The sequence below is a fragment of the Diabrotica undecimpunctata genome, chromosome 3, assembly GCF_040954645.1.
Source record: "Diabrotica undecimpunctata isolate CICGRU chromosome 3, icDiaUnde3, whole genome shotgun sequence".
NCBI classification, from domain to species: Eukaryota; Metazoa; Arthropoda; class Insecta; order Coleoptera; family Chrysomelidae; genus Diabrotica; species Diabrotica undecimpunctata.
The window spans coordinates 133,736,289-133,759,273 of NC_092805.1; the positions used below are offsets into that span (position 1 = coordinate 133,736,289).

Consider the following 22,985-nt stretch of genomic DNA (forward strand, 5'->3'; position numbering starts at 1 on the left):
GATTATTTGGGCACTTTTACTAGTTTAAAGCAAAGAAAACATTAAAATTTGAGGTTTTTTCACTTTTTCAGCTAAGTCCACAAAAAATTTGCATTTTTGAGGCGTTCCGGCTTACTAAATAATTACCGTTGTTGTATTTGTTACTCGTTTATTAGTGCAACGCTTTTCTTTGGTGACTCGAACTGTTCACCTTTTCTCTGCATTTGACATATGGTGCTTACTGTTCTTACGCTGATTTTTTAAAGCAGCAGCTACACGCTAAAATAATAGAAATTTTTATAAAAATAATGATATTTTATTCGCATATTACCTCTTGCACAGCATTTAAGGGTAACAAAGGGCCATTATTATTCCTTTCTTTTTCAAAATAGTTAACTAATGAAGCCACAAGTTCTTTGCTTCGACTATTTAGCTGTTTGGGCATTTTGACAAGTAATAAATGTTTTTCACAAGATAACCTTAAAATCGACGATACCACGAATACAAAAGTCACAGAATACTGATTGAAAACTCAACAAACGACGCGGCAACATGACAATATTTCTGGTAGTGACTAATCCTCCGTCAATAATTGGCGGTTTCTTTATGAACATTTCAACACAAAATTTTACAATGACGACCGTCTAAATCAAAAAAAGCTATATATATACATATCTGTATATACATTATTTTGTTACAAAAGTTTTTTTATTGATCGGGTTATTTTTAGAAATGATTGTTTAGCAAATTAAAGTAACATACACTTTTCTACAGAAATGTAGCCACACATACAATAGAATTACGACCTTGGTGACGTGTACGCAACTTTATTTGGCTTTTACTGTACTTATTGTTTCAAGCAGAGTGGACATTCTGATTGTTTATTATTCTGTGATAACAGTGTTCAAATTTTCCGACGTGTGAAAAATTCATTCACTTTGCGATAAGTTGATTATAAAATAAAATATAATGAATATAAAAGTTTATTATAAAATTCTAAAATGAAGGAAAATGATGAAATACGATGTTTGACATTTTACAGACTTTCAAATATTGGGTTCTTTTACATTTAATGTAGATCGTAGACAACTCACTCACACCGCCATTGAATAGTTTTAAAAATCGAATACTTTTCGATTCTTAGTATCCGAGTGCCGATTGAGTACCCCATCACCCATTTCTGTCATCTGTCACAGTCACCCATCACCATCATTTATCAACAAACTGTTTAATGTTCTGTTAATGTTTTGAGCCATAGATAAATAATATAAATATATAATTTGAGCAGTTTGGTTTGAGCAAGGTCGCCATTATATGTCTGGATTTTGTCCAATTTATTTTAGTTTGTTGATTTGATTTTGTAAATAGGTATGTCATTTATATATAGAATAATAACAATCATATTATAATAGTCTCCAGTGACTTTGGGATTATAGTGGGGTAGCCTGCTCTTGGACCTACCGTAAACAGTCCCAGTGCTACTCTTCAACCGCATATTACTACCCTTGGTTTTATCAAAGAATATAGATGTCTATATTCTTTGGTTTTACCCAAGGTACTCATTTTATTCAGGTCTGAGGCCAACATTGGTATTTTTGTATATTTGGGAATTAGTTTAAGAAATATAAGCTGAAATTGTAATATGTTCATCTTTTTATTTGCTTTTATTTTTTATTTTAAGTTACAATAACAACCTTTAGTTCTAGACATGTTATGGTATATATGTTACGAGCAATGTCCGAAATTGGACAATCCTAGCATTGTACGGAAAATCTTGTCCACTTCTAGCATTGTACCCCTTTACTGTACAATCTCCGAAATAGACATAATCGTCGGACTTTGTATAAAAGAATTGCTGTACAATGTTCGAATTTCAGTAGTTCGAAGTAGCCATTCGTCAAAGTTTGGGAGAATATGACAGATATCGATTCACAAACATCTTCCCTATATTATAGTTTAGTGATGTACCTATCTCTTGAAGCTTTTATAATGTTTCACTCACATTAGTACTCTATTGCACAACAAATTCTTATTATTTATATTTTAGTTTGACACAGCCTTTTATCACATTGACGATTCGAAAAACAAGAACTCTATACATAAATAGAAAATATAAAAATATCAAATAATTAACAAGAACTGTTCGATTTTTGATTTGGTGTGTCGCTTGTCAATAATAATCAAGACGAATCGATAAACATTTCGATAATCATTTTTAATTTTGATCATTTCGGACATTGTACAGTTTGGGGGTACAATGCTAGAAGTGGACAATAATTTTCCGTACAATGCTAGGATTGTCCAATTTCGGGCTTTGCTCGTAACATATATATTTAATTTTTGACAATCTTCAATTGAATTTGTAATGCTTTGTAGAACTGTGTCTAATATTATTAATCATGAATATCTCCCTGTGAGACTGCCAGTGTTTTATGGAGGTTTCCATGCATCAAGTGAAGTAATTGATGTGTTGTATTGCATACTAGGAGCGCTATATTGAAACATACTCTACTGTGTAAACCCTCATCATTTCAGTGCCAAATAAAAAACATTTTGAAAATAATTACATTTTTTTCGGTTTAAAAATATGGTTTATGAAAATTATAGTGGATTTAAGAATTATTGTAAAGGCATGATAGGCCATAATTAAAAGGAGTGTATAGTATGTCTCCTATAATTATATATGGTTGCTAACACTGGATCCCACTGTGACAGGTGTAAGAAAAATTCTTCTGATCTGCTATAGGAGATGCATCAATCAAATGCCAGATGTTCTCTCAGGAATTGAAGGATATGAATAGGCAATCAGGAGATATCCCCAGTCATACCAATGCTCTTATTAACCATGTGAGCAGGAAAGTGATGAATGAGTTTTTCGATGAACTGAAGAACAAGTTAATAATTTTGAAAAGCTTTTCAAGACTGAAACTGAAATCAATAAGGGTCTAGTTAACATTAATGAATAACACAAGTACAGGATTTTTTCTAAGAAAACTCAATTCATTTTATTTGGGTCAAGTCAGGAGTAAACTGTTTGCTGGCTTTAATGTTGCCATGTTTATTGTTGTGACCTTTTAGAAGAGCAGTTTACCCTTGTTTACAAGAGAAGGAATCAGCTGAGATCGCAAAGTGATTTTCGAATTTCCATTTTCAATTAACATTTAACTGTAAAGTCAGAATAACAACTGAAGACCCACAAAGCCTTATTATCATTATGTAGTCTCAGAGAATGACATAAAATCGCTGGCATACTCACACCATATTATTTTAAGTTGCAATTACTAATTAGATATATGCATTCCAAGCGGTCCGTTTATTTGCTTTTAAATCTTTAATAGCCGACAAAGTGCATGATTTAACTAAGCAATATTTTCTACTGATTTCTATGATTTATGGTATATGATATTCTTCCGAAAAACAAATAAACTGTCGTTACTATAATTAAAATAAGATAAAATAAAATTATCTTTTGTAAATACTATTTATTTAATTAAAATCATTTTCCCTACTTTTCATCTCTTGTTTCGAATGGGCACTTTTGGTCAATTACGTTAAAAAACGTTAATTTAATTCATGTCTGTGAAAACGAAAATACAAATTATACAACCTGAATCGTGCTTGCATTCATCGTGGCATCACTGCGCTTCTATCGTCCATAAGAATTACATGGCCCTATCTCCGCAATGTTATTTTCTTAACATGGAACGCTGTATAGTTATGTGTTTCAACTGATAAAGAAATTCTAGAAGTCAAATTAAAAAAGGAAGGAATATAATGTTTAGTATTTATTTTAGTCATATTGATTGTAATTATAGATCAGTAACTATAAATAGTCAAATGAAATCAGATTTAATGTTCCCTATTTAGGTTTGTGCCATATAACTACTTTTAATATCCCCTTCATTGAACATCATATGGTTGTAACAATATGTTACACAAATATATGAGATTGTTGAATAACTGAGACATAGACCTATTTAACACCAGTTTGAGTAAATTTAAGAGGTATCGTGTATCAAGTTTATTATTTTCATATTATTGTATTTTACTGTTATTGGAGTTATCCCGTTAATAAATAAATAAATATTAATAGTGATAAAATATAATCCATGACTAAAACATGAATGAGGAAGTAACACTATAACTGTTTATAAAAAACATGGAGGTCTACTCTTTTATAATTTTTGCTATCGTTGCAGATGAAACTTATGATAAAAAAAACAATTTCAGGCCACTGCCTATAATCCCAAATACATCGTACAATTATATATTTAATTTGTTATAATATCATCATATGATCAGTTATTAATATCAATTTTTACATATACAAAAAAAGTAACCAAAGCTTTTTTAATAATTTGTCAATACTAGGAACAACCATAAGCCAACTTCCAACAGTTTGGATATGATGGACACCAACAATGTAGCTGGAGATAGTAATGATGGTTCCATAGATAAAACCAAACTAATTGTTAATTACATACCACCCCAAGCCACTGAAGCTGAACTGTCCCGAATATTTTCAACTATTGCTAAACCAGAAGATGTAAAACTTATGAAAGACTTTAAGACTGGTTACAGTTTAGGATTTGGTTTTGTTAAATATTCTACTGAAGAAGAAGCAGCCAAAGCAATTGAAGTTCTAAATGGATATAATTTGATGTAAGATATATGTATTTCCTTTAATATAAATTTCTGTGTAATGCATATTCACAAATATTATTTTTACATCAATGGTGAAAACATAATCTAGAATCTCTTACCATCCTTGAATACAATTCAATAATTTGTGTGTTTCGATGTATATTTCTTGTAGCCTACTGAGCCCTCAAGCTGATTTATTTATTTAATAACATTTTTTATCTATTTTTTTTTTTTTTCTTTTTCATCCAACCTAACTGTACTTGCTATTGGAAATCTTAGTATTTAATGCCATTATCAAATATTGGCGATCATCATTATCATTTGGACTTTGTTGGTTGAAATTCAAAAATCACTTTCTTATGCTGCATGTTTCAGATCTTTTAAAATTTATGAGGCTAACATATGTAAAATTCTGCTCGTATTTTCCCCTGATTTTCCGACAAGGAGGTGGCACATAGTCAAATTTCTCAAACTGAACCTCTCCAACATTCACTGTATTGCTATTATTGCCAATGTTTTAGATATTTGGACAGTAAAATATTGCTGTTAAAATCTAATTGTAAATGTAATATTCATTGTTGACTGTATCAAAACAATGTAGTGTGGTATAACACTGACTTAATGTATATTAATTTTGTAGGAATAAGAGGTTAAAAGTCTCCTACTCACGCCCAGCAGGACCAGGCACGAAAGGTTCAAATCTGTACATTACAAATCTCCCAAAAAAAATTACTGAAGAAGAAATAGACAACATATTTAGTAAATACGGTAAAATTGTACAAAGAACACTGTTAAAAGATAAAACTACTGGAATGGCAAGGGGAGTGGCTTTTGTTAGGTTAGTATTATAGAAGTTCTTACTATATAATTAAAAATTGTTCACATTTTCCCTGCCATATATTATTGTTTATTTCTTGAATGTCCAAGTTGAATGCGTCTCAATGTTGTGCAACACTTGTAGATAGAGTCAAGAGAAGAGTGGGCTGTTATTGGTCACAGTGCTGAATATACCTATAGGCTAAGACCAATTGACAATGTAAAAAGGAATTCACACACAATAGCTCAAGTATTCAAAGGTGTTCAGAGGTGAAAAAGTTACGGTAGTATTTTACTGTAAGCACTAGATTGGAAGATCCAGAGCATATCGTCATTTGTGTACCGATTCAACCCGAAAGCCGTGTTTCCCCTATGCAGAGTTAAATTTCAGCATAAATATAGTAATACCTAATAATAGTTTACCTAAAACGTAAATATGTTCATGAAAGTATTAAACATAAGTAAATAAATATATATTGTTTATAAATATTGATATAAATTACCTATTTCAAGTTCTTTATTGTGATAAGTCGTTATCACGCCTCTGTTAATCTCTTCAGGTAAAGTCGGTGTACGTTATATGCGCGAGGTTCGATCTTCCTATGTGGCGTTTACTATATATTTACTAAAAGACGGTGACGAACATGATTTTTCGAAAGTGTCCCCGTTTAGGATCTTGTAACCTTTTTTATGATTTGAAAAGATCCGACGTACGCCGTCGGAGAAAAGTTGCATTATGATAGCAATTGATGTAGATACAGTGCTTTTCAATTATTTAGTAATTGAAAATTCTATGAGGTGTAGTTGCGTCTATCAGAAAGAAAGAAAGACTGGTATCGTTGTTTATAAATCACAAAAAACTCTACACCTATCATGGGAAAAGATCAGAGATTAGGTGAAAAAGGTACGGTAGACAAGAAGTTTCAAAATTAGAGGGATTTGAACCAAATGATTTTAAATGTGAAACTATTGTTCTGGGAGTTTATTCTCTCGATTATTACTAGGACATTGGATATATTGCAGATTTCCCTGAGAGGAAGTGGTATAGTTTGTTATTTGTTAACGCATGATACGGCGTTCACCGCTGATTTTATTTCTTTGAGCTGGCCGTTGAAGTTCATATATCATGGATTTTTATTCAATTACTGGTCTAATGTACGATTTATAAGTGTGTACGGCATTTTTTGTCTGAATCTCCCTACCAACAGGGCTTTGATAGCTACCCTATCAAAGTTTCTTTTAGGTCAGTGACCCCACTTTGAGTCCTTGTAAAGAAGACTCATAAGTTAGTAGTTACCGGACAAGTTAAAGGTCATTACTATTTTACACAGAATGGATGTTTTTATTTGATTTTATGGAACATCTGAATATGATGCATTTTGTTTTATTTGTATTTATAGTGACTTTTAAGAAAACATTATTGGTTTATATCTTTGTTGATGGCTATGAAGGCAGTGTCACCTGCGTAAAGAAGATAAGATATTATTAGAGTTTTTGAGGTCAATGTTGTATAGTATAGACAACAAAGTAGCTGGAATGGAACCTTGAGGGACTCCTGACTTAGAAGTGAAGGATATACATGTGATCATGATTATTTATTACAGTTCTCCCACTAAGGTAGGAGTTTACAACAGTTGTGGCTCGTGACCTCAGTATGAGGGTAGGCGAGAAAAAAAAACGCAGATTTGAAGGACCTACTTCTTGACAAAACTCAGAAGTGGAACAATTCACGTTATGGTGTACATATTGTGTTTAGCGCAATGACACACACCCCGGCACAATCCCGGTCCCTTCCAAATGGCCCCTTGACACTATTCATCCGAAAACTAGAGTGCCACGAGTAGATTCGGGAAGAACTCTTCCTTGCCACCCTCCGGCTAATCCACCAGGTCGTCACTTGATCTCACGGACGTCAAATTTTCTTCCTTATACCATGATTGCATTTGGAGAAGGAAACTATTTAATTCGCGCTACTCAGAAGAATAGCGCGTTTAAGAAGCCCCTCTATCCTCTGTCACTAAAATTCGAATTTGGTGGTGTTTATCCTGACCGCAGTATCCCACAGCCCAGCGGCGGATTGTGAGATAAACCAGATGTCAATATATGTTTGAAAAGCTTAGGATGCCGGCCGATCTAAAAAGTGAAAAACTGAAAAAAACATGTTTTTGGGGGTACCGAAGTATTAATTAAGTTATTAATTAATTTTTGTTTATCAAATAATTCAGAATATTGTGTTAATAAACTATGTATCAAATTATGTTGAAAACTTTTTAAAAAATTTTGAAATTAGATACACAGAAAGTAAATTATTAAAAGCCTGATCGTTACGAAGTTGTCTTATTCTTCCCAAAGCTATATCTATTTCTTTTAGACACAAAGTAATATCTAAACATTTCAGTGCATGTAAAATTTTGTACAATATGTCAGTTCAATTAAATATTTCCTTATAAAGGCAAAGAAGAAAATCAAACTCACATTTTGTAAATATCTTCGAGACTTATTTATAAATTCGGCTTCCGAATTTTCGTCTTCGATAATTTTATTGAAAACTGAAATTAACTCGTTCCATTTTGAGTTGATAGTTATTTTTCATGCAGTTTGTTATTTAAACCTGCTTAGAGTAAGTATATTATCACTACAAACGAACTGATGGAGAGTAGTTAATCAATGTGAGGACCGCTATCGCATTTTACTATAGAGAAAAAGTAATACAACGCCAGTTGTAGCTTCGCTTCAAAAATAGAATATAATTGACAAATTTCTAAAAAGTATCTTATCTTCTTTTGTATTGTGCATTTCAATTTGGTCTTTTACCAAACTAGTAATGTATTTTCCTCTGGTATTTGAGCTGTTTAGAGTTATACTTGGAATGTTATCATTAGAAGTATCTTAAAAAAAAGACTAAAAGACACTTTATCATTATGGATTCAATTTGGTTGTTTACCAAACTAGTAATGTATTTTTCTCTGGACATTCTAGTAAAATAATAAAACAGCCCTTGAAAAACAATCTGAAATACTCGAAACTTCAATAAACAAAACAAAAACCTCACTTAACTCTGTCATATAGGTTAATTTCTACAACAAAACGTGGTTTCTTGTATAGATAAAAGTGTTAAGTTACTTTGACATCTTTATCTGCCAACTAATGGTACATAACTCCTACATGGTCTCAGAAATTTCAATGAAAATTTAACATTTTTTTATGAAAAAGAACTTGTAACTGATATATATGCCACTTGTGTTCTCATTTGTATCTATTCGTTTAGATTTGCTAAAAGCGACGAAGCACAAGCGGCGATCTCTGGCTTGAATGGAACAACGTTGGACAATTCGGCTCTACCTCTTAAGGTAAAAGTAAATGATGATCAGGGACGACAGAAGGCACAGCATATGGATGTGTGGGATCCGATGGGTTTTTATAAAGGTAAATTTAACATTATAAAAATGTATTATATTTTTTATGTGCTTTTCTACTTTTATTCTTTCAGGTAGAGTATCATATAAAGCAGGGGTCGGCAACCAAAATTTTTTATGCGGCGGCACTTTTAAATGTAACTTAAATAGTGGTTTTATACCATATACTAGTATAAATATTATGAAATATAAATATAGAAAAAATTTATTTTTATTGATATGATAATGTCAGAAACATAAATTTTACAATTTTTAAATAGAGGAAAAAAGAAAATACAATTCCAATTACATATGTATAAATATAAAATATGAAGGAAAATACTGAGATCCTCAACAAGTTTTGTAAATTTTCATCCGTCAACTTCTTTCCATATTTTGATTTGAAAAAATTCATTCATCAAAATTATTGTTATATGCAGGGTTAGATTGCAAATCAATTAACTCTAGTTGCTAGTTATAAATTGCCTAGTGCTTTTACAATATCGAATTTTGCATAAAAATCTTTAAGACGATGACGAAAATTTTCATTCAGTACTGTTTGTCGTTTTTGGCTATAAACGATTGCAAAGTAGGAAAATGACAATAATTATTCTTTTCAAATTGAGCAATAAACAATTTTATTTTAAGCTGAAAACTTTTGATTTCTGTAGATAGCTCGTTGATTAACTTTCCTTTACCTTGCAGTGTTATATTTAATTTATTGAGGTAAGTTGTAATGTTCACAAGAAAGTTAACTCGCTTATCCATTTAAAATTCGATAAATCTAGTATATTAATTCTTTTTTCCGTCAAAAACATTTCAATCTCGTCTATCAACTCGAAATATCATTTTAAAACTTTCCCACGGCTGAGCTGTCTTCTGAAAAATAAATGATATCTTCATATTCTGCATCAATTTTATTTAAGAAATTTCTGGAATGTCCATGATATCAATGATGGCTCATATCATTTTTGCCAATACAGTTGATTGACTTTACTACAATATTCATAACATTTTTCAAATTTGCAACTCTAGCGCAAAATGCATGTTGATGGCTAATACAATGAAGTTGCAGAGGAGGCTGTGTAAGTAATATTTAATTCTTTCAATTTTTTATTAATCATGCCTATCAAACCAGAATTGTGACCCTCATGTTCTTTGCACCATCAGTTGTTACATTTTTTAATTTTTCCCAGTTAAGAGAGTACATATTGAAAATATCTAATATTTACAAAATTATATCTTCACTTCTTGTATTCCCATAGAAGCTTTTTTATGCAGCAAGTTCTTCTGTTACACAAAATTGTTTATCAATTCCACGGATAAAAATTAGCAATTGAGAGGGGCTGGTTATATCATTGCTTTCATCAAGTACTAGTGAAAAATACTCAAATTGAGAAGAACTTTCTTTTAATTTATTAAACCTATTGTATGTATGTGTGGAGAGGTTTGGCTTCGAACTATGTTCATTAACCACAGATCTTAATAATGAAATACTACTGAATTAAAATTAAATGTATTATAATATACTGTAACGAATTATTTTGCCTACCTCTAGGGTAAGATTATGGGGGTAGAAAATTGGGGACAGAAACTATGGGGGCGAAGATAGGGCAAGCAAAACAATCGTTATATGTGCGAACGGCACTCAGGGGTTAACTGGAGAGCTGGGGTCGTGGATAAGTAAATGACAAGGGTGTCGGATTGGGGTAACTACCAGAATATGAAACAAAGGGATACTTACATAAATCTCTTGGACAAATGGGCAATAAAGACAAGAAGAAATACCTCTAGCTATTTAAAATGGGACGCCGCTTCGAGAAAACTTACTGCTGGGGGAAAGAAAGGTTCTTCCTTCCTTAATTCACAAACTTTGCCACTTAACTTTGAGAAACTTGCTACTATCTCTGGGATTGGAGCTGCAAGGACAAAACTCTCAACTGGAACAAAAAGGAAACCATTTCTACACTTAGGAACGAAGATCTGACGCAGATGGGGCTGGATCAAGCAGGCAAACGACAACAAAGCTGGTGGGACATCCTATATAATCATTTTCCAAAATTTCTTCAGTTCCGGGGTACTGCACAAATCTTACGGTGATTACTCTGTTCTAAACTGCCATTATGCAGAGTATTATCACCTTAACCGGTCTTAAGACATTACACAAAAAAAATTGAATCGACTCATGTTTCTAAATCGCCCAAACATCCTTTTAGTCTGAAATCTCTTGCTTGACTCCTTTCTGCGTTACATTTTACAAAATTCAACGCCAAATAATTTCCCTTCACGTCTCCAACCAGTTTGTGGCCTACGAACCTAAACAGACAAAATACACCTCCTGACCTCGTTCTTACAACACAATTTCTTGACAAACCGGGGATTTAGCCTTGAATCAAAACAACTCTTTTAAATTCGTCGAAATAACACATAACACGTATTATATTGATTATTTTAAATGTCCTCGTTTCCTAGTTTTAACCGGAATAATTTTCTACCTGACAATGTAACAGAGACAAAAACAACTATATTTTGAAACAACTGAATACAAAACTTAAAACGGAATTTATACTATTATATAGATATTAAATATAAAACGCTACAATACTTATTTTTAAATAGTATGTACTTGGCATATCAATTGTATTTTAGGACTACCTCAAAATTTTTTAAGCTATTTATGCTAAATATTTATTTTTGTTTTCCTGATAAAATCAATTAAGAGATCATACACTGATTTGTAGAATGAGCAATTAAACATGATATATTCTCTGGACCCGCAATGTGTAGTTTTTACAATTTCGATAAAAACTCTTTAAATGGTCCCATGTGTTGGTACATTCGAAAAATACGTGATTTAAGTCTTCCACTGAAGTGTTGCTGCACTCACAAAAGAGACTTTGAAATACTCATATTTTAAATAGATGGACTGGGAAGCAACCATGATGAATTTTAATTCTAGTAATAGTGGAAGCATATGATTTGGAAGGACAAAAGGAATAGGACAAATAGGTCGAACTATCTTAATTTTTTTATTCAGCAATTAATTTCGAAATATTTATGTAAGGACATTTTAACCAAACCAATGCTGAACTTGTTCCTTAAATTTTGTTAAAACGTTTTGTTGTACTTTTAATGATTTTTGTGAAGAATCAATTTTATTTTGTCTGAATGGAGATTCAAATTTATCAAATTCACGTTTGTGTTTCGTTTCGTAGTGGAGACGCAAACTAAATTCTTTAAATGGACTATAATATGTATTTCTCACTATCTATTGTAGTGAAACTTCGTACGGTTGCCAATATGAATATGTTTATGTGCAAAATGCAAATATGAACATTCAGTAGCAAACTGGCGAAATAAAAGAATGCTACACTTGGTGGGGATTAAACTTGCTTAGTAAAATAGGTTTCCCATTATTCTTCTGTTAGCGCGCATTTTTGTCACGGCCCACATTTCGGCTCGCTCACGCTTTAAAGGTGCCTCTAAAACGAGCAGTATTTTTACTGCTATATATGAGTGCAATACAATAGCTGGCAATTTTGCCAACAATAACGGCCAGGCTATGCAATATAGGAGAATGTTTTGGTGATTATTTGTTGTTTTGCAAAATTTTGGAGGAATAAAGTGACTGAAAATTGGTCTAATGAGAGGATTATAGATTTTATTAACGAAATACATTTACGCCCTGAGTTGTGGAATGTGGAAATCGGAATATATAAAGATCGAAAAGCAAAAAAGATGGATGGGCTGTTATCGCTGAAAATTTTGAGATTTTAAGTATTGAAGCGTACGCAAAATGAGCAAAAAAAGATTAAAAGTGGCAGCACCGGTGCTAAACCAGTGAAATGGTTTGTTTCAATGCAATATCTTTTATTTTATATTTGACATACCTGAAAAGTTTTTAAATAGGTTATAAGACTTACTTCTAAACGTATGTTATCTTAAGTTTCATGTCTGATTTAGTAAGGTCGAATTTACATTTTTTTTGTCTTAAATTTTTTTTAAACAACATAAGCCGCTGTGACGAGTGTGATTTTGTCATTCATTATGAACCGATTGCTTGTTTACGAACAAATTTATACTGTTGCTGAGATATATATTGCCGATCCATCTGATGCCTTCGATGTTGTCATAAATGGCTGGGCCATAGTTTCCAGTATTTTAGCCACATATCGCAGTAAAAATCCAGCTCGTTTAAAAGCGTCTTAACCCTCCGTTAGTCGCTATCGGTGTCACACACCGACGACAGAATTATTCATTCGGGATTTACAAATAACTGTTATTTTTCTATCGTCACTTTCTGTACCTCTCCCTATCAACCAAACTCGTGTTAGTGTACATTCTTACCTGCCTGGGTACAGTTGTGCGAGTTTTATAGTTATTTTCGGTGCAAGAGTCCGTAGCGACTAACGATGTTGTTATTACTTGTTGGCATAACTTGCAGATCAGGTAAATATTTAGCATCGTATTATTGCATTTTATCAGTAAATTTTTGTCAATTCTTATTTATAGATGTCCCTTGAAGCCGAACAAAATCGCTTATTGGAATTATGGGAAATGGTTCCTACCGACGATGAAAATTATTTTGATGATGAGGGAAGTGAAAACGAAATCGATCAAATTGAGGAACGTGATGGCGGAAGTGAATCAGAACAAGATTTGACAGACGAGGAAGAAGAAAGTGGAAGTAATACCTTAGCGTTTATTGGAAAAAATGGAGTTACCAGATGGAAAAAGGCTGTTCAACCGAGAAATGTTAGAACAAGACAAGAAAATTACGTAGTACGTTTGCCGATGTCAAGATTACCTACACGTGACTTGAACACTCCTAGTGATATTTGGAAATATTTTGTGAATAACGCTATGTTAGAAATAATTGTGGAAAGTAGGAACAAATATATAGATTCAATAAAAAATAACTTGGTTCGTGATCGGGATGCTAGACACACTGATATATTAGAAGTGCAGGCACTAATAGGACTGATTTATTACGCAGCACGTCTGAAAGGTAATCGTGTGAATCCAGATGAGCTTTGGAACACTGATGGATCAAGTATAGAAATGTTACGCCTGACTATGTCGTTCCCACCATTTAAATTTCTTCTTCGGTGTATGCGATTCGATGACAAAGCAACTCGTGAAAACCGACTAAAGGAAGACAAGTTGGCTCCTATAGGAAGTTTTTTCGACACTTTTGTAACTCATTGTAGAAGTGGATACAGTCTTTCCGAATATGTCACCATCGATTAAATGTTACCAGGATTTAGGGGTAAGTGTCGATTTCGTCAGTACATCCCATCAAAACCGAACAAGTACGGCATAAAAATTTTTGCACTCTCAGGTGCTAAAATGTTTTATATGGCTAATTTAGAGGTATATGTTGGCCAACAACCTGAAGGACGTTTTCAAGTTAGTAACAGACCTAGTGATGTTGTTCAACGGCTATGTGAACCTATTTATGCTTCAGGCCGTAATCTAACAATTGATATCTAGTTTACAAGTATCGAGTTGGTGAACAAGTTATTAGGAAGAATAAAAGAGAATTGCCGTTTGAATTCACAAAACCAAAGCATCCTATAAATTCAAGTATGTTTGGTTTTAATCAACATATTACACTAGTTTCTCATATTCCTAAAAAAATTAAAATGTATTGCTTGTATCCTCACTACATCATGATGATGCAATTGATTATAGTAGGGGTAATCAAAATAAACCAGAAATTATCGCCCTATACAATTCAACAAAAATATTTTTCAGTCATTCTTATACACAATATAAAATATTTGTATGAATTTTATACCAATAACTATTTTTTTTTAATTGTCGGTCTCAGACACCGTAGCGACTCTTGATGCTCAGTTTTTCCTAGCGACTAACGGAGGGTTAAGTTTGTTGATTTTTTCCTAAAATTGCATAGGTGCTTTGGCGGGCCGCACAAAAAGTTGCAAACTGCCGCAGGTTGCCGACCCTGATGTAAAGGGTTGAATTACATGTTAGTGGTTGGAGAATGGATTGGATTTAAATGCATGAAGTTTTTTTTTGAAAAATTATTTTTGATTGAAAATTTTCACTGCCAAAGAATCACGAATAACTCACAAATTAAAGCATAGGGAATGCTTATTAAATAATAAATTATCATAAAAAAACATTTCATTACAATACCATACAGGGTGTTTCCATTTAAGAAAACTTACAGTCATTCCAAGTTTCGACCAGTCCTGTATACCAAAATTAAATATTCCGCTATGTTATTTTTTTGGACAATAGTAGACTATATTTAAAGTCGTTTTGACATAAATAGATTTTCTTTGTGAGTTATGTACCAACTTTATTTATTTATTTTTTTTTTTTTTACAAATTTATTTGCTTCCGATGAGTTTTAAATGAATTGCTTTACGGTTGATTTAATCTTTTTGAATTGTTGTTATATTTCATAGAAAATGTATATTTAGGTTAATTGAGGACCACAACAATCGGCTTCCAATAGAATTAATCAATATGTTTTTAACAGACGGATTGCATTGCTAATATTTTTTCCTTTGTGAGGCATCAGTCACAGTCAAAGTTGAGATTCTGAAATTTGGACCAACTTTTTAGATAAGGCAAAAGCTCGGGTTCGTTCGGAAAAATATTCCCAGGAGAGTTTTTTTCCTAAAAAAATTGTCCTGGCCGAAAAATTGTTTAAATAAATTAGGACCATTCTTCGCATGGGCGACCTCTTGAACCTGATTCTGGGGTATCTCATGAAAGTGAATATGCAAAAAAAAAATCATGGGAATATAGTTCCTGACGAACCCGAGGGTTTCACCTTGTCTATGAGAAAGTTTGGGCTCTTTGTGAGTAGTACGAGAATAACTGATAATGATAATTATATCGGAAACTAAACCCGTTATTTGTTAAGTTTTTGTTACATTTTTGTATTTTTTGATTTTATTTATTTTTTTTTTTTTTTTTTTCTAAATCGATAGTTGCATAGAACAACTTTGAGGTTTAAATATGTAATATTAAATTCCCAATTTTGGTACCGCCATCACTTTATAGAATTTCATTTTGAATTATTTACTTGTTGTATTTAGTAGTGTTGTTTGTATAGTACCACACATCATTCGATATTTATTTAGTTTATTTGTTTTGTCTCTTTTATATTCATATCTTATATCGCACCGTCAAAAGCTAAAATGTGACACCTATTCTATGGGCACTTGATTTATTATTATTTTGGAATGTACAGGTTCTTTTCCTTTAAAAGCCATAACTTCAGTTTTGTTTTCAGATATTTTTAGGTTATATTTTTTACATATCTTGGTCATCCGCAAACAGTGTTTGTGTATTTATGATTATTTTTGTTTGTAATATAATCGTTTTTCTATCAGATGTCTGGGGATAACCTCATCTGTCCATAATTTTCCACAACGCGTTTTTGTTTACCCGTTCGGAGGCTTTCTCGTAGTCAATGAAGGCAATGGGGGTTTCTAGGTTATATTCTCTACGTTTCTCTATTAATTGTAGTACTAATTTTAATATTGTCATTACAGGTTCTTCCTTTACGAAAGCCATTCTCTTCTTCTATTAGTAGCACGTCAGCAATTATTTTTAGCCTGTTTATAATTTATATGCAGTTTTAGCCCACTATATTTTTATTAGTTGTATGTTTATGGTGTCCGATCCCGCTGATTTCCGGTTTTTCATTTGTTTTAAGGCTTCTTATAATTCATCTAGTGAAATCTAATCTCCAGTATATGGTGTTTCATTGTAATTCGAGTCTATTGATAAGTTAAAATTGTTAAATTTATTTTCATGTCTTTCCTGTTCTTCCTCTACTTGAATCTGTCCATAGTTCTCGGTAATGTTCTATACATATATCTTTATCTATTATGTGCAGCTGTGCAGTGTCCTTGTCTTGTTTATTAAGTTGCCGCATAAATTTGTAAGCTTGTCTTCCGTGTATGTCGTTTTCGATATTGGATAAAAATCTATCCCAAGATTCCTAATGTGTCTTTCTTGTAATATCTTGCTTTATTACGTTTTTCTACATAATTTAATCTAGCTTCTTGTGTATTGTTGTGGCGAGTATTTAAGTACACCTTATCTTTTTCTTTTAATGCATTCCCTGTCTTCTGTACAAATTCTTAGACCGGTTTTACTTCTAAACTTCTTTTTCTTTCCGATTGCTTCATTTCCTGCTTTTTTCATGCATTCCTTTAAAAAAAAGATTCTTAGTTTAAGTTTAAAAAATGTTGTTTTGGCATGACCAATCCACCCTTTTACTTCTTCATTACAATCCCATTTCTCATTTAATGTAGCTCTGAGATACAGTAAACCTCGTGACGCGTTCAATTATATTCCCATTAACTCTGAGGGGCATAATCTGACAATACGAAGCTGTTCACTGGATTCGTTAATTTTGTTAAGGTCTTTAATGTTATGAGCTATTATTGTGAAATCGTCTGGGTAACGAATATTTTTTATTGCAAAGCCCTTGATCTTGATATCTTGTGTCTCATTTCCTAAAGCTAGTTGAATTATTGTCCCAACATAAATAAGAGATAGTATATATCCATTATTATCGGACTCCTCTTAATATTTCGGAAGTGTCCGTTAAAAGATAGTTATTAATGCGGATTTCTGCTGATTAACCCCAATACAGTTCTTATACAAAGCTTTAATTGCAATTGGTACAACAATCCATAATTTAGGATACATCTTCGAACATTACGGCTAAACGTTGCCAGGGGACACAAAAAATGGAACATTGGTAAAAGTTTTGTTTACGACTGAAAAGCTTTTCTGCTAAAATCGATTGAATAAACTGTATTCTTTTTGTATCTTTCTTTTCTCTTGATTTTGATTTATTGATTTTGTTCTTCCTAAGTAAACATCCAAATTAGTCGACGATCCGTTCCTTTTGTTCTTTCATCTCATAAAATAACTGCTGCATTATCTTCAAATGTTAGCCTCATTTCTTGTACAGGTTATCGCAACACATTGTTGAAGATTTGTCCAGAGTGTGAGTTGATAATTTTATTATCCTATTTGAAAAATATTCTTTTCAAAAATTAAACAGCCTCCTCAAAATATTCGTTTTGGTCCTTTCCAAAATTATTTTGCATTTAATGCAATGTTATGTAATGTAATTTTAATGTAATGCTCGTACTAATCTTTGTTGCTGTTTTTTTTTTAATTTATATTTTTTACTTTATAAAAATACCTCGATTTATCATAAAGCCAATTTGTTATTTTAATGTTGATATGGGATTAAGCCACATTTGATTGTAATGAAAATTACATTTTGTAATTGTTATTTGACGTTTCGACTTCCACTCCGGAATTCGTTTTTAAAAAAGATTATTGTAAAATAGTATGCTGTTATTATAACCAAGGTGCTCGGAGGTTGTTGTTGTCCAAACTGACGGTTGACTTACGTTGACTCGATCTTTAGTTGATTATTCAGAGGGTGATGGTTGTACCCTCATATCAAATTATGATTGTTTTATGGATTTACGGCGTTTCAATTCATCAAATTCATCTGGTTGCCTGACACCGACACCTATCGAAGAGGTCTACCCTATAGTTGAATCGTTCCATCTGCTATCAGAAGACAGGTCACGTCAGAGATAGAACGAACGAAGCTGGAGACGGATCGAAGACACACCTTGTATGACCCCCAAGTTCAGCCAGGTAGACTAAGATCTCAGAAAAGCTTTCTGAAAAAATCACGATCTCTTCCCGAAGAGCCAAAGACCCGCCGAATACCCTTATGACAAGCGTCAACTACAACATGGAGAAATGGCCGCTGGACACAATTTTCCGTATCCCACATGGAAAGCGCGCTAAACAGACCAGGAACTGCCGTTTCACGTTGTGCTAGTAACCTGAAGAAATGGGGATACCAAGAGGACGATACCTGCGACTGGTGCGGTTCAGAATAAAAGATTTAAACTAATATACTAATATATATATATATATATATATATATATATATATATATATATATATATATATATATATATATATATATATATATATATATATACAATTATACATAATACGGATACAACACACAATACATAAACATGTAAAATATAAACCTGCAAAACAATTAGAATGTGATATCATCCTGAGGGTACAAACATCACCCTCAGAATTATTAACTAAAAGCATGCTATATGCCCACAAGATCGAGGCCAACTAAGTCGACCATCATTTTGGAAAACAATAACCGCCAAATAACTTGCTTATAATAACATATTTTCAACATAATCGTTTTTAGAACGGTTTCCGGAATGGAAGTCTACACGTCAATAACATTTGTAAAATATAAATTTTATTACAATGACAATAAATTTAGGCTTAATCCCATAGTAAACATAATATTTAACTTATAACAGATTGTACTCTGATAGTTTTTATTTTTTTCGTCACTTTTAAACGATTTCTTTTTTCTTTGTATTATTGCCATCCTTCACTTCGTTTATGTATTTGCTTGATTTAGTTATATATTTCTTTATTCCTCGCTCATAGTCTTTACAATTTGAAATTGTGTTAAATAATTAAATAGTGTTAGATTTATTACTCCTAAACTTGTTCGATGCAACTCTTCAGATATTGATATTTTTGTGTACAAACTAATAATTGAAACATTGCGCATTTTAATTTTAGAATCTGAAGACTCATTTGCGTTTCGAGACGATGGTCCTGACTTAGAAGAAATTCTTATTGCTGAAGTGTCATATAGAAGACCCCTCTGGGACTTGTCAATTCACTCGTCGAAAATGGAGATTGAAAATCTTTGGGAGCAGATCTATCGTGTATTTAAGAAAAAATATTCGATAAGTTTTCTTACTAATATGTGGGCTCATCTTAGAACTAACTATATGCACGAGAAGAGATCATTTCGATATTACCATCAAATGAAATTTTTGGATCATTTTGACAATGTTCCCCTAAGTGGATCTAGTCGAAGACCTACAGAAACTCCTTTAACAAAAAAATTTAAAACTGATGACATCGCACCTTCAGCTGACGGCGTTGATGCATTTTTGCTGCTGTTGGGAGAAAATTTACGTAAATTGCCTGCTGGAAAGAGAACTATGTTACAGTTTAGAATTGTAGAATTACTTAAAGATCAGGACTCGGATAGATCAGATTAGGTTTTTAATATATATCGGTCTATTCTAAATAAAAGCTTCCTTAATAATGTTCGTCCTGTCTTCTCTATCCGTCGTCTTTCTCCGCCATCATATCTTTTTCGATGTTATGAATCTTTTTATGGGTTCTGAAATTCGTCACTGCCCAATGGTGTTATCAAGAAGAATTTTTCTTGGTGGATCATTTTACTTCATCCACATTACACGTCCTACCTACCTCAGACGTCGTATTTTAATGTGTTTGCCGATACCTGGTTCCTGGTATATTCTCTACAGTTCCACACACCACCGTCATTCACTGTTCTATAAATTCTCCTCAGTATGTTCAACTGTTTTCAAAATCAAGTCTTAGATTCGTGTGTTAGGACTGAGCGTATTATTGTTTTGTAAAGCTTTTGTATTTCTTGATAGGATTTGAAAACTAATTGCCCAAAATAGCACCTGTGAGTTATACAAATTCCTTAACTGACTGGATGACGTTATCTTCTAAAGTGTGTCACACACCAAAAACTTTTAGGAAGCACAATGATACAAAAAATTTCATATGGAATCCATTCTTATGAAGAATGTCTTTAATTAAGATTTACTTATATTTTTAAAAATGATTTAAAAGTTCTTGTAAATATTGAGTCCAATATTAACTAATGCAGTTTTTGAGCTAAGTAAAGTATAGAAACATCTTTTAATTTTCCAAATTCGGACTAATAACAAGAGAAGGAAATATCACATACGCATTTAATTTTAACTTATCAATTTCTACAAAATTAAAATATGCAACATCCGTACTACAACAAATATATATTTAAACTTGAGACTAATTACAAAGGTGCTTACACAAATCGAAAATTAACCAACGGAATATTCTATGGCTAATACGAGAATACAAAAGGTATATCTTCAATGACAAATATTAAGCACAAACTAATAATGACCGTTACAACATGTGAAAATTATCCGGATATCAGGTACCCAAAACTAAGTGAATAAATAGTTTTTGGTCAAAGATGTTAGCAAACACATTAATGACGAAGAAAATTAAAAATGTGCTTGATAGTTGATTGTTATATAAACTACCGACATAAAGCAAATAGTAATTAATATTATAAACGTGATACGAAGTTGAAAATATCTGAATACAATATATAATAATAAAGTAAATTATCAGTAAAAGCTGAATTAAGTAATAGTAAATTGAATAAACCTTTTTAATAAAGGAACATATATGCAATGCGCGATAAATGTACGAATAATAATGAAATGAATACAATACTTATTAATAAAAACAAATTAAAATAGAATAAGTGATAAATATATACGAATAATAATGAAATTAGTAGAATTATTAATAGAAGCACGTCAATATAGAATCAGTAATACATATTCGAATAATAATGAAATCAAATGTAAACACGATGAAATGACGTAGACGAACGCAAAATGTTCTCAAACGATTAGAATGTTAAAAAAACGACACAATATGAAAATAGTTCAGCAACAAACAATTGTAAACTTGCAATAAATAATTTTAATTTTGTACTTTACCACGTGGGGCAGCTTTTGGCTCATGCTTTTGAATTCACTCATGTAAATCGACAACGAGAAAGATAATGAATTTTTTTTGTGACTTTAACACTTAGCTATTTAGCCAATAAGAAAGATAATCGGGCATCGCGAATAATAACCTTTTACTTACCCAGACAGGTAAATGATGCCGATGATCATGAGTGAACCGATAGAAATGAAGATTCTCCTGTTTTTACATTTTCCGAATGACTATGTTTAAAAACTCATATGAGTAGCTGTGATGTAAAAACTTTAGTGCACTTGTTTTATTCTGATGACTTTTTAACTCTGATAGTTAAACAAACAAACGTATATGCACTTCAGGAGTTAAATTTGATCCAAATGTGCAAAATTTTTAGGATGACGTATTGGAAGGACACTAATATGTATAACAGAAATAAAAAGTTGTGACTTTTGCCACATATGGACCCGTGTTCACTTCCAATTGCATCATATTGGAGTAGAAATCCATTTTAAAATATGGCATTTTGGAGTCTGTTAGGTTTCAACTATTACGTCCAATTTTGATTCACCTTAACGATGTAATTCATAACAACTATTCTGCAGATAAAAATATGTGTATTGCTGAGTCACTAATGCTGTGGTCAATATATCAAAAACAGAAAACACAAATATTGTACCTACTGTACAAACTGTGTGAGTCCAATAGTCTGGTAAAAAAATTGCTGAAAATCTGAATAGCTGTATAAAAATTTTTATTATTCAATAAAACTCATGGATTATGATATCTGAAAACAAAACTGACGTATGTGGTACCCTAAAAGACAAGAGAAAGGATAATCCGATATATGTACTAGCTCAAAAATTGAAAAGAGGAATAAAAAATTACAAGGAATTCGATGTTACTATGTAACATGGTAGGAAAAACCAGCCCTCTGCTTCGAAGGATGTTTTAAGAATTTCCACAGCATATAAAAAATGTATTTGCTGTATTTAATTATTTCAAATTTGTATCTTTTATGAATAAATAGTCTGTTCCCCAACCTTAGTGCACAGTTTTCGTTCCTGTCTTTTAAGCGAGCCACCATCTATTTGTATGCAAAATTACAAGTAAAATCCTATCTTCATTTCGGAAACAGGTTATACGGTACGAATTATCTCACTAAAATCGGTTCGCTGATCCAAGTCCCAATTATCTGGACAATTGTTAGATTTTGACAGGCTGGAAGTGACTATAATATTATACTGGCTGACTATACAACCACACAAACGTGCTCATATTTAATTGTATTTTTTTTTTATTGTAATGGATTTGGCTTCGCCAATTAGCCAGACTATGTGTGGTAGGTTAGTTTATCTTTAATTTCATATAACAAATTTACTGGCACATTATACTATAAGAATTAATTTTGTTAATTAACATTTTTCTCTTAAATCTAAATATAATTTTTTTTCATTTGTTTATTCTTTTTTTTATTTG

The 22,985-nt window shown here is 32.0% G+C and overlaps 1 protein-coding gene across 1 annotated transcript; it reads left to right on the forward strand.

Annotated features, from left to right (window-relative positions):
• The first annotated feature begins 1,180 nt into the window (after window positions 1–1,180).
• Window positions 1,181–22,969, forward strand: LOC140437424 (sex-lethal homolog). The gene is made up of 5 exons (XM_072526949.1): window positions 1,181–1,347; window positions 4,351–4,641; window positions 5,264–5,461; window positions 8,708–8,865; window positions 19,494–22,969. The coding sequence occupies exons 2-5, from the start codon at window positions 4,385–4,387 to the stop codon at window positions 19,982–19,984; spliced, it is 1,104 nt and encodes a 367-aa protein (XP_072383050.1). The 5' UTR covers window positions 1,181–1,347; window positions 4,351–4,384; the 3' UTR covers window positions 19,985–22,969.
• Window positions 22,970–22,985: the final 16 nt, after the last annotated feature.

Bases quoted from the DNA above. Each gene is read 5' to 3' on its own strand.
- LOC140437424 (XM_072526949.1), top strand. From the start codon at position 4,385: ATGATGGACACCAACAATGTAGCTGGAGATAGTAATGATGGTTCCATA. The intron at 4,642-5,263 runs GTAAGATATATG...TTAATTTTGTAG, and splicing joins CTAAATGGATATAATTTGAT to GAATAAGAGGTTAAAAGTCT. The intron at 5,462-8,707 runs GTTAGTATTATA...CTATTCGTTTAG, and splicing joins AGGGGAGTGGCTTTTGTTAG to ATTTGCTAAAAGCGACGAAG.